The sequence below is a fragment of the Mustela erminea genome, chromosome 1 (assembly GCF_009829155.1).
Source record: "Mustela erminea isolate mMusErm1 chromosome 1, mMusErm1.Pri, whole genome shotgun sequence".
Taxonomy (NCBI): Eukaryota; Metazoa; Chordata; class Mammalia; order Carnivora; family Mustelidae; genus Mustela; species Mustela erminea.
In genome coordinates, this window is record NC_045614.1 from 54,169,502 (window position 1) to 54,182,497 (window position 12,996).

General features: G+C 42.7%; 1 protein-coding gene across 3 annotated transcripts in view; it reads left to right on the top strand.

Annotated features, from left to right (window-relative positions):
* The first annotated feature begins 4,197 nt into the window (after positions 1-4,197).
* Positions 4,198-12,996, top strand: part of TSEN2 (tRNA splicing endonuclease subunit 2) — a 43,331-nt gene continuing 34,532 nt past the window's right edge. For all 3 annotated transcript variants that reach the window (XR_004281819.1, XR_004281820.1, XM_032327665.1), the window contains exons 1-3: positions 4,198-4,307; positions 9,858-10,075; positions 11,382-11,463. Coding sequence is in view for 1 of the 3 variants with exons in the window: in XM_032327665.1 (XP_032183556.1) it covers positions 9,887-10,075; positions 11,382-11,463 (271 nt within the window). In the remaining 2 variants the exon portion in view is untranslated. The remainder of the gene's footprint in view (positions 4,308-9,857; positions 10,076-11,381; positions 11,464-12,996) is intronic.

Consider the following 12,996-nt stretch of genomic DNA (forward strand, 5'->3'; position numbering starts at 1 on the left):
GCCATACCTGGGATCCACTTCCCCCTATGGCACTTCCGCCCTGTGTGACCTTGGACAAGTCACTTCTTTGAATCTGTTTCTTACCTATAAAATGGGTGTATGATAATCCCTAACTCCGTGGGTTCTTGGGAGAGAATTAAGTGAGACTATCTCTAAAAAGCAGCTGAAATAGTGCAAACAGTAGGAGCCCCGTAGCTCTCGTAGTTCTTGCTACAGATTTTTCTAGCAACCAAAGAAGAATCAGAAGGCAGTGCCCAACCCTCCTGCAAAACAATGCCTCAGAGGCCCGCCCAGCCCACCTTACCAAATGTCAACTCCATTCCCGGGCCTGGCCTGGTGTCAGCTCCCTCAGTAACTGAGCAAATGTACCTCTCAGCATCGCACTTTCCCTCCTTGTAAAATGGCATAACACTCTCCTCAAAGGTGTGAAGCTTAAAGACTAGAAAATAAATGGAGGGACTGGTTATACTGTGCTGGCCTCTGTTCATCCAGGACCTTTTCTCCTTCAACACTGTGAGATGACCCAAGGTCTCATCTCACGGACTGGACTGGCTGGACGTCAGAGCTGGACTGTCCCTGGTTTGACTTCTGTTTCGCAGCCGTTGCATTCTACCTGGCAGATGCTGCGGAGTCCACACGCGGAGGTTTTGCGGGGCCCCCGTTTTTTGTTTTTCTCCCTGCACATTGAGTCCAGGAAAGGCTGGGCGGTTGAAATTTGCTAAAATATCTCCATCTAGTGGGCTCGCTGAAATACTGCAGAAATCTGTGTGGTCTGGGAAAAACAATGGGGCGACAGCTGGGGCCGCCCTGCCCTGCTCAGAAACGCCGGTGGCTCCCCATTGTCTGCGGAGTAAAGTCCAAATGCCAAGCCTGGAATTCGAGCGCCGGCACAATCAGGCCCCGCCCTGCCTATCGGACCTTATCGTTGGCGGCGACCTCCTGCCCGGCCAGGCCCAACTCCTCCCCGCCAGAACCTCAAAACCCTCACCTGCCTGGTACACGTGCCTGGTCTGTGCCCCAGCCCACTCTCGCCCTCCTCCTCACCACTGTCTCGAAGCTCAACCTCCTTCAAGGCTCAGCTCAAAGGCCCCCTCTTCCCGGAAGACCCACGGACCCTTCAACTCACCTTTACCTGACACCAACACTTGCTGTTAGTTATTTTTGTGTTTCCATTTTTAAAGCTGTGTTTTGTCAGTGCATGGCCTCCCCTGTCTAATACGATTGATATCAATGATTGCACGCCCTTCAGTCCCGTGGATCTGGATCCATATCTGGCCTCCACTTCTTCCCTGCTCTGCGAAGTTGAAAGAGAGGGAACCTCAAACGGTGAAATAGAGTTGAGAACATCTACCTCACAGGGCTGTGGTGAGAATGAGACTGGATGCAAAATGGCCAGCACATATAAACACCCAATAACTCATCTTTAGATTGCTCCGATTTACATATAGGACACCTAATTGAACTTGAATTTCAGATAAGCGATTTTATATCCCAAATACCCCAAATATTACATGGGGATTCTGCATAACATTTCACAGATAATGATGTTAAGGAGTATTGTTCATTTTTTTAGATGTGCTAAAGACATTGGGGATATATAGATAGATAGATACACAAATTGGCAGATTCTGCATTTGCAATCGCTCCTACTGGCTAACATTTATTGGTCTTGCCAAAATCAATATTCATAGCACCTAATCATTCGTAGACATGCATAGAGTGGAGAAAAATTCAAGTCTCCCAGTATGCAAGTTCCCAGCTGAAGTCATCAGTTGACACTTCCTATTCCAGCTCTCATACAAGGTTCCTTTTGGCAATTTCCTTAGTACCACATTTTCCTCATTTCTGTGCTTTCTGTTGATTTTACTGCTTAAAATGGACACCAAGCAGAGCGCTGAAGTGTTGCCTAGTGTTCCTAAGCCAGGAAGGCTGTGATATGACTTACAGAGAAAATACCTGTGTTAGATAAGCTTCGTTCAGGCATGAGTTACAGTGCTGTTGGCCGTGAGTCCAATGTTAATGAATCAACAGTAGATATTAAATACAATGTCTTTTAACAGAAAGTAAGGTTATGTACTGATCAGTTGATAGAAACATTGTGGCCAGACTCTGGCAGGAAACTAACCCTGTATTTCCCCATGAGTAATGGTTCAGTATTCACTGATTCAGTGTTCATGGTGACGCTATAGAACTACTGTGAATCAGGAGAATCAACTATGTATCATATTATATACCATGTATACATAAACATCAGCTATGAATATGAAAATATACAATATGCAATAAAATTTAAATATTTATCTATTAGAGAGACATTGAAATATTATAAGTGAAATTAAACAATGTCTAGGATTGCTTTAAAATATTACAGAAGTGGGATAAAGGTGTGTTTTGTATATATATATATATATATATGGAGAGTATAAGATAGACAAATTAGCAAAGGTTGAAGATTGTGGAAGTGATGATTTATTAGAATATTCTCTCTACTTCTGTGTTTGAAAATGACCATAACAAAAAGTTTTAAAAAACAGTAGAGGAGAAAATCTTAGGGGAAAAATATCTAATCCGGTAGCTTTCACTCTGGACCCTCTGTTGGGACAGGGCTCCTGATGATGCCGCCTGAGATGTCTGTGTGGATGAATCCCAAGTCCTTGAATGCAGAGTACCAGGCTGAGAGGTTCAGGAGACATGGCTGCAGTCTCGCCCCCCGCCCCAGACTTACTCTGCTACATCTGGCAACTCACAGTGCCTCTGAGCCTATTTTTCTTATCTGTTAAATAAGGAAATTGAATTGAACAAACTTTGGGTTCCCCTTCATTGTTAAAATGCTCTCATTCTAAAACCAGTATTTCCTAAATTGGCATGTTCTGGTATAACATTACAGCCTCCGGCCGGCTCTCCCTTCCCTGCCTCCATTCATCCTGATACACTATTCTGTGAACCTTGCTGAAGTTCTGTTTTTTGCAACATTCTAACCAGGAAGCTATTCTAATTTTGATTTATCTAAACCAAAGTCTGAACTCAAAGCCGACCAGTTAAGGCCAGTGCAGGTGGACCATAAACGGAAGCCCTCTGGTTAAGAAGGACCATGAAACAGGGACAACATGGGATGCACCAGACGACTGAAGAAACACAGAGGAAAAGTCACCCAAGCTGGCCTAGGAGGCAAGAGGAAATAAGCTGGAGGAAGAGATACATGACCTGAGGCTCAAGGAGGGGCCAGGAATTACAGCTGCAAACAGAGGGGAGAAGGATGTTCCAGGCCAAGGCTAATGTGTATGAAGTCCTGGAGACAGGAGAAATTTGAAAAAGGCTTGGATTTCAAAGACCATCACACCAGCCCTATGAATCTCTCTGGCATTATTTGCCACCATTCCCTGTCACCTACCTTCCCCACCTGCCCGGCATGAGTGGTATGTGTGCTTGGGAGCCTGGGATTCATATTTTGAAACATATATTTGGGACTCCCCACTAGACCTCCTTTAAAATGACCGGGTCAGGATTAACTTTTACACTATCCCCACGCCTTTTTGTTTTGCTCATCCTGCGTAATTCTAACGGCCCACTTTTCAGTAGAGGAAACTGAGGCTCAGTCAGGTTAAGTCACTCAAGACCACCCTGCCAGTGAGGCGGGCGACAGGGATTCAGATGCAGCTCTGACTCCTAGCGATTTTGTCCTTCACACTGCACAGGGTAGCCAGTGCACACTGTGGCTTTTAGTCAGGTGTCTGCGAGAGGGCGCTTCCTTACAGGTTCCCGGCACGCTGCAGCTTATACATCTACATTGAGAAAGCTGAGGACAGCGTCAGGGCTATACTTACAGACCCCTTTTTTTGTTTTGTTTTGTTTTGTTTTGTTTTTCCAGGGCTAGGTCGTACAATAAAACCTGGTGGCCTCAACTATCCCACCGCCAGCCCTGGGACAAACTCTAAATCTTCAAGCCTGGGTTAGAGCCTCTTTTCCACTACCTCCTAGCTATGTGACATAGGACAAGTAACTTGGGATCTCATGTAAAACGAATCTTGCGAGACTGCTGTGAGGATTCAACAAAAGTGGCATCTATGCAGGAGGCTGGCCATACAACCCCAAGAAGGGCCGGTAGGACAACTCGCTTACACCCGGCCAAGGGTCAAGAGTATGCGCGGCTTCTGCGCACGCGCTCTCCGCAAAGACCCGGCAGGCATGCCCGAGGACTCTGCGGCTGCGCATTCATCCGGCTTTGCGGCCGCGCTGCTTGACGGCGGTGGTGACCGCCCACCCGCCGGCGTTACCGGGGTAACGACGAGCGCGTGGGGCTAAGGAAGGTAAGACGCCGGGGCGAGCCGCCGGTGTCCGGTGGCGTTGAGCGCGGTGGCCACGTCTCGCGGTGTGAGAGGCGACGGCGCCTTTTCTGAAAGCTCGCAGGAGCGGGAGCGGAAAGGGCGTAGAGACTCCCCGCGTTGCACAGCCGCCGCAGAGTAGACCGGGCAGGGGAGCCAGGCTTCCTGGTTCCACCGGAATTAGCCCCTCTCCGGTTCTTCCAGCACCTGTACCCTTTACACTTCTCTTCGTTCTTTCCCAAGAACAGGATGCCACGTTCAGTGCTGGGGGCTGGGGACGTAGAGGTGTATTGGACACCCGTCTCTGCCCGAGGGGATCCTCAGCCGCTAGTGCGGTTGTGGGGGGGGGGGCGCTCAAGGAAATCCGCAGAGGGATGAAGTAAGGCAGGGAGTTATGAATTTCGTGGGCCCTTAATACCTTCTGGCTTGTGTGCAGTCACTTATTGCAGTTGCAGCCCCCGTCTGGCTAGCATCTTGCACATGACAGGCCCAGTACGAGGCTCCTTCGCCTTCACAGAGTTAACCCACTTAATCCTCACAACAACCTTCAAAGGGTTATCGTTTGTTTATGTGGCTTAGTCTCAGGTTCTGACTTGAAAGCTCCCCAGGGCCTGGATTGTTTGCCTTGTCCCTTTCATCCTTGCCTCCCTTAGCCCAGGAGGTACACCGTTGGAGCTTCAAACATTTTTTAATTGGGAGAAGGTGAGCTTTACTGGGTGGGAGGTTTTTTAACCAGGTTTATTTGACAGGGTGTTTCCAGGGGATTGGAAAATTAAATGGAGCTTCCTCCCCCGTTTTTGTTTTGCTTGTTTTGTTTGGAATAAACATTTACTGAATACCTGAACAGTGTTAGCTTGTCTGCTCAAGGGAAGAATAAGGAGCAAGCCCCACTTTTGATCGGAAAGTAAATGCACTTAACGCTTCTTGTGTCTGGAGTCAAGTATGTCCTGGGTTGGGAAAGGAGAAACAACAATCCCTTACAGGTGCATAGCACTCAGCCCCTCTGAGTCCCTTTCCTGCTCTGAACAATGGGAGTAGTAACAGTACTTTTAGGGAGCTGTTGGGATTAAGTGAGTTTGAATAGGCTATCCTGTCACCAGTAGCTGGCAACTTTGGCTACTGCCGAAATCATCTGGGTCCCACCCCAGAATTTCTTATGTAATTATAGTTAAGCTCTGAGCATTAGGAGTTTTAAGATTTCTCCAGGTGATTCTACGGGCACCCAAGCTTGAGAGCCACTATTGTATACTACCCAGAGTTAATTAATCTCTTTTCAGTTCTCATTCCCTGCGTAAGCCTCTGCGCTGATTCCAAGTCTAAACCAGCCTTCACCTTCCAAACCCCTTGACAACTGGCCCAGTCGTTCCTCTACATATGTGTGTGGTTCAGACATGGGTCTCTTTAAGGCCAGTCTTCTTACAATGTTATATCTCTGTGCACTGGGGCTTTGGGCAAATGATTGGCCCTCTCTAAGCCTCAGTTTCCTTGTTTGTGAAAGAGGATAGTAGTACCCATGTGTGTAGCATATGGCACAGTCCGTGCCTGGCATGTCGTACCTACTGATAATTACCTCTTCTGATTTTATTCACATGTCACATCTTACATTATGCTGTTCTCCTTTCATGGCACTAAAGAAACATATCTTAAATGTCTAATGCAGATAATGGAAACTAGTGAATTCAGTCCTTTCTCCCTCGTTTTGCCTTTCAAATTCAACACAAGACAGTTCCTTCACAAAACCATGAAACTAGAGATCATTTGGTTTGTCCTATTAGATTTTTTTTTTTTTTTTTTTTTTTTGGTGAAGATAGAAATACGGTTCTTTTTTTTTTTTTTTTTTTAAAGGTTTTATTCATTTATTTGACAGAGAGAAATCACAAGTAGACAGAGAGGCAGGCAGAGAGAGAGAGAGGGAAGCAGACTCCCCGCTGAGCAGAGAGCCCGATGCGGGACTCGATCCCAGGACCCCGAGATCATGACCTGAGCTGAAGGCAGCGGCCCAACCCACTGAGCCACCCAGGCACCCTGTCCTATTAGATTTTTAAAGTAGCAGTTTCATTGAGTGATTTTAGTATATTCACAGTTGGGCAGCCATCACCACCACCGCAATCCAGTTTTAAAACATTTTCATCACCCTTAAAAATAAATCTGTACCTATTAGCAGTTGCTCTTCATTTCTCCCTTCCCTCAGCACCTGGTGATCACTAATCCACTTGTTGTCTGTATGGATTTGCTATTGCAGACATTTCATATTAATGGTCTTATATGTGGTCTTTTGTGACTACTTTCACTTAGGGTAATGCTTTCAAGCTTCATACACACTGTAGCATCTATCAGCACTTTGTTCCTTCATTGCTGGTAATCCATTATATATGGATACACCACATTTCATTAATCCATTCATCTGTTGAGGGTCATTTGGGTTGTTACCACTTTTTTTGTTGTTGGGTTTTTTTTGGCTATTATGAATCACTAAACATTCCGGTATGGATTTTTGCATGAACTTGTTTTTAGTTTTCTTATATCTGTACCAAGGAATGGAATTGCTGGATCATATGGTTATTCTGTGTTTAACCTTTGAGTGACTTCCAAACTGTTTTCCAGTCCTATTCAAGTTGAAGATGAAGAAACAGAGCTCAGAGAGCTTAAGTGGGTTGTGCAAGGTCGCATGATAATAATGGCAGGTTTGCATATCTAGGAGTCCTATGAGCCAGATTCTTGAAGCCTTTCCTGCCACACGGGCAGAGGTAACACCACCAGACTTTGAGATTTTGTGGAAAACAGGGAACATTTTGTGGCAGGAACCTTTCTGTCACACACACTTGGGTTGGAATACAGAGTTCTTGCCATCAAGTGTCCTAGCTCATTCTTGCTTTTTTCTTAAAGAGTATATATTGGGGTACCTGGGTGGATCAGTGGGTTGGGCCTCTGCCTTCGGCTCAGGTCATGATCTCAGGGTCCTGGGATCAAGGCCCGCATCGGGCTCTCTGCTCAGCCTCTTTCTCTCTGCCTGCCTCTCTGCCTACCTGTGATCTCTGACTGTCGAATAAATATATATATATAAAAAAAAAATCTTGAAAAAAATAAGGAGAATATAGCAGCAATCTGAGGGAAAGTTCCAAACCAGGCAAATTATAACTTCATTGTCACTTGTTCAAGAGAATTTAATTAGAAGTTCTTGAAGTTAGCCATTTAACATTTCCTCTTTTTTTTTTTCAAAAAATTCCAAATGTAGCATATACAAGTTAAATACTAACCAGAAGTTAAGTTTCAAAATTGAAAAATCTCATAAAAGTTCAACTTGTTCCTGGAAATGCCTAGAAAGTTTCTCACTAGATTCAAACATCCTGCCTCAAAAAAGCTGACATAGCATTGTTTAAGTTTCAGGATAAATTGCTGTTTCTTCTTCTTTTTTTTTTTTTATTCTTTTTCTTCTGAATACGAAATGTGATCATCAGCTTGGATTGAGGGATAAGTCAGCAAGTGAAAATTTAGTTAAAATGCTCTTGGAAGAAAATCTCTTAATTGCCCATTAACATCCAACATACATGGCTTGTTATAAAGGCTTTATAGCATGTGTATAATGTATATATGAGTCATGCTCAGTATGTAATTTCATTGAGGGATCTTATTTTAAAAATTAGTGTTAGCTGCTTAGCATACTTGGTTATTTCTATGAAGGTTTCAACTTGGTGATTCTTATTTTTCACAGTTATCTTTGTAATTGGTTTTTCAATTTCTGTAACTCAAGCTTGTTCTATATTTTCCTTTGTCCTTATCTGATTCCTCAATTTCTTTGAGAAGGCAGAAAAAGGTATCATCACACACTGGACAAGGCATTCAATTTCTTTTTAATGGTCACGAACCCATAAAACCACTTACCTTCCATAGATTTGGCCACCATCACTGGCTGTTTCAAGCTTGGTTGCATCTGTTGCCCAATGGATCCTGGTATTAAGCGCAGGAGGCATTTTAATAAGCAGTCTTACTTTTTTCTCTTGGTTCCATGTAGATGAAACGTGTGATAGAGCTCCACTATATTTTCAAGCACTGGATCTGCTCTCCAGTTAAATCAAACTGGGCCGGGACAAAGGGAGCAGCAGATTCGAGTCTCCCCTCTCATTCCAGGGCTTCTGTTGGGAGAGTGGAGTGCCTGGCCCAGACGCTTGCACTGTTTACATTTTCCCCCTTTACATGTGGTTGAATTTTCCTAAGTTAGATATATCTGCTGTGGCTCTTTTTCTTTATCACACGGTGCACTCAACTTCATTTCCTTCCTTTAGCCATTATGAAATTGTAGCCTGTTGTGTTACCTTCAGTTTGCTTTCGTGCGTGTTATGTGCTTGTTTGTCTCTTCAGATCGAGTATAAGGCCTGGAAGGGAGAGGTACTGACTTTGGCTTCCTTTACTTCCTCAGAGTGCTGAGTGCACACTGGCTCAGGACTGAGACAAGGACAGACAAGGGCAGTCTTGTCTAAGTAATTCCATAATTCTCTGGAACCCTTTGGCTCCTAATCTTGAGAAATAGTGGGCCTTCAGACAAAGAGGGTGGGTGGGAGATGCTGCCTGTGCTCACAGCAGAGCCCCGTGAAAAGAGTGTAGGCTTTGAAGTTCAACAGACCTGGGATCATCTGAACGGACCTTTTGTAAAATCTCTCTGACCTGAACCTGTTTTCTTCATCTGTAAACCAGAATTGGTAGTGCTCACCCCATAATGATAATTAAATACATGCGTGAAGCTCATTATGTACCAGGTACCCTTCTTGGCCCTTTATGGGGTCTTAACTCTAAGATAGAGTCTGTTTTTCATCCTTATTTTGCAAATGAGGAAACCAAAGCACAGAGAGATTAAGCATCTTTTGCCCCAAATTACACAGGTAGGACTAGTAAAGCCAATTCAGTCCTGGCATTCTAGCTTTAGAGTTTGTGCTCTTTGCCACTCACATTTGGTGGTACATAACAAACCCTGAAATAACTTTCTGTCATTGTTGTTATCACTTATTAATTTACCTTATAAATTAGAAGATGATTGACCTGATGTTTCGAATGTATTTTAAGGTCCTTTTATTTTGGAAAATAAAAATACTGACTAGATTTAATTCTTTGAGGACAGTGTCTTTTTTGGCTTTATCTTTATATCGCCAACACCTCTGATTATAATGAGGCCCTGGTAGGTACTCAGTAAATGTCTGTTGTCTGAGCGAAAGAACAGGAATCCTGTTGTGCTTGCGATCAGTAGACTTTTGCATGGCATTATGACTTTGGACATGCCACTAGGCCTCAGTCTTGTCCATGATAATTAGAAATACCATTACTGACTTCTTGAGCACAGTTTTGGGAATTGAGATATTTTAGGTGATTGGGATTTTTAGTGCTTGTACAAAATGTTCTCATTACTCCTTCTTTTAGTACACTGCTTCTAAATATTTTATTTTTCACATGGACCACAAAGCTTTCTGAGCCTAGAGATAAATGCATCCCCATTTTTGGTCAACATAGTTATGGATTGGCTATTTGTTTCTTTCTCCTTATTAGACTCTTTTAAAAACAGCTACCCTTGAGAAATGGCAGAAGCAGTTTTCCGTGCCCCAAAGCGGAAAAGAAGAGTGTATGAGAGTTACGAGTCTCCACTGCCCGTTCCTTTTGGTCAGGACTGTGGGCCTAAGCAAGACTTCAGAGTGTTCACAGCAGAGCTGATAAACAACAACGTAATTGTGAGGAACGCAGAAGATATGGAGCAGCTCTATGGGAGAGTAAGTGTTAGAGGCTTTGACATGGCTGCTTTTGACAGCCCTGAGCCAGCTATCCTTTTTGCTCCCCCCCCCCCATTCACTCCCAAAAGCAAACTGTAATTGACCTGTATTCTTTCCTTGCCATTCAGTCCAGTGTTAGAGAGAACTGTGCAATTTGAATCAGGTGCCCTGAAGCCATATGTTAATGAGGAAGACTACTCCCCCACCCTTGAACCCACATTGCAACAATATAGTAAGGTAGTGCGTTGGCCTTTCTTGTCTTTCAGTTATAAAAGCCATGCATGTTCATAAAAATGTCAAGCAATTTACAGGAATCTAATGGGTAAAAAGTAAAAATTCCCCTCTCCCACTCCATCTCCAGAGGTAAACACAGGGTGGCATGTTGTTCTGTCTCATGGACAGGTGAGTCTTCAGTATGTACTCTGGTTCCTTATTTGTGATCTTGTCTCTTTGGGGAACTCTTCTTAGATGAGAACAAGTTCTAGTTTTTGTGTTTTCCACCCATGATAAGTTCAGGTTGAGATTGGTAGCCTGCTTCCTCCCCACCTCACCCCCATCCATAGCCAGTACATTACTGGTGGCTTTTTTTTTTTTTTTTTTTTTAAGTAATCTCTACCCACAGCAGGGGGCTTGAACTCGCAACCCTGAGCTCAAGAGTCACATGCTGTACCAACTGAGGCAGCCAGGTCCCCCAACTTGGGAGCATTTTTTAAATAGCTTTATTGAGGTATAATTTAGTGCCATAAAAATTCACTCATTGTAAATGTGTAATTCAATGATTGTAAATTCATAGAGTTGTGCAATCACCATTACAGTCTAGTTGTGGAGCATTCCCATCACCACAAAAAGTTTCCTTGTACCATTGCAGTTAATCGCTGCTCCCACTTCCAGCCCATGTCACCCACTGATCTACTTCCTCTCTAAAATGGCTTTTCTAAACATTTTTATATAAAATACATATGCTGTAGCCACCTTCTCACAGTGGGATACAGCAGGTGGCATTGATCCTTATGAAATGGGGCTCTAGGCCAAGGCCCTGCCTCTGCCTGTCTCATTGCCTTAAGCTTACCAAACCCAGACTGAAATCATTAGGTTAAGACACATAAGGTGTACTGAAAACTTACTAGAACTCTTCAAACAATCAGAGATAAATACTAAGATCTTCATTTGTAATCATTAATCAGAAGGAAAATGTAAAGCTTAGAAAAATAGAATGAATCTCTTGTTAACTCAAATAGTTATTTTCCATCAGCTATAAAAATGGTAACTAAACATGAACTAACTTTGTTTTCTCTTTTCCTGGAAGGGTTATTTTGGAAAAGGTATCCTGTCTAGAAGCCGTCCAAACTTCACAATTTCAGATCCTAAGCTCATTGCTAAGTGGAAAGGTAAACGTACCTCATTCAGTTCATTTGGCAAATTATTTTTTTTCCTCTTTGATCTTACACTTTAGATTAAATAGGAAAATTCTCTGGAGAAGACATAACATGCACAGTGGCAATTTTACTGCTAAAACTAGCAACTATAATAATTCTGATCAAGGTGAAAGGATTCTGATGATTGGTGAAAATGAGTTTTAACTAATTTCTGGAGTTATCAAAAGTGTTATTCAGGTTTTTCTGTTGGTAAACATTGACTAGCAGGGTACTGTGCACTCAGAAGGTACTAGTAGTTTAAGTACCTCTTCACCTATATGCAAAATGAGTTTTATATTTTTTATTTCTAGCATTAGAATTTAAACAATAACCATAACATTAATGAATTTGTTAAAACATTAACTAATGTGTGTAGTTCTTACTTGCTTGACTCGCCTTCTTTTAACTTAAAAATCTTTTACCTTAGTGTGTTTGTCCAAGGAAGTCTCAAGGTGATTACATAACCAATGCCAGCATATAAAAACATAATTGGGATTTTTTTGTAAGAAAAAATACAAATTAAACCTGCACTAAGATACCATTTTAGCAATCAGATTGGCAAAGATCCCAGAGTTTGACCATATTCTTCTTGGGGAGGCCCAGAGAAACACTCTTCACGCATCGCTGGTGGGAATGCAGGTGGTAAAACTGTCACAGAGGGGAATTTAGCAATGGCTGCCAAAATGATTTATGCATATGCCTCCCCCCCAATCTTCGTCTCCCCCTAACCCCTAGCCACTCTAATATGTTCACTGTGCCTCGGAGGTTGCCCATTCTAGATACTTCATTGTACCTGGAATCATACATTGTGAAGCCATGTTGTAGCATTATCAGAACTTATCCTGAATAGTATCCCATTGTATGGGTATTCCATGTTTTGTTTATCCACTCATCCAAAGATGAGCATTTTGGGGTGTTCCCACCTTGGGTCTGTTATGAATAGTGCTGCTGTGAATGTTCATATACAGGTGTGTGTGTGTGTGTGTGTGTGTGAACATATATTTTCATTTCTCCTGGGCATATACCTAGGAGTGAACTTGCTGGCTCTTATGATAGTTCTGTTTTCATTTTTTAGCAAATGCCAAACAGTTTTCCACAATATCTTCCCCCTGTTATATTCCCACCAGCAATACACAAAGTTCCTAATTCTATCGCTTGTTATCTTCTGGGTTTTGATTTTTTTTTTTTTTTTTGGTCTGTTTTTTGTGATAGCCATCTTGGTGAGTGTGAAGTGATAAAATTTTTTAATGTTAATAAAGTCCAGTTTATATGTTTTTTTCTTTCATTACTTATGGTTTTGGTGTCATATTTAGGAAGCCATTGCCAAATCCAAGCTGATGCAGATTCTCCCCTGTGTTTTCTTCTAAGAGTTTTATATTTTCAGCTCTTAAATTTAGGTCTCTGATCCACTTTGAGTTAATTTTTATGTGTGATATAAAGTAGGGGTCCAGTGTTTCGCCTGTGGATATCTAGCATTTACTTTTTTTTTTTTTAAGATTTTATTTA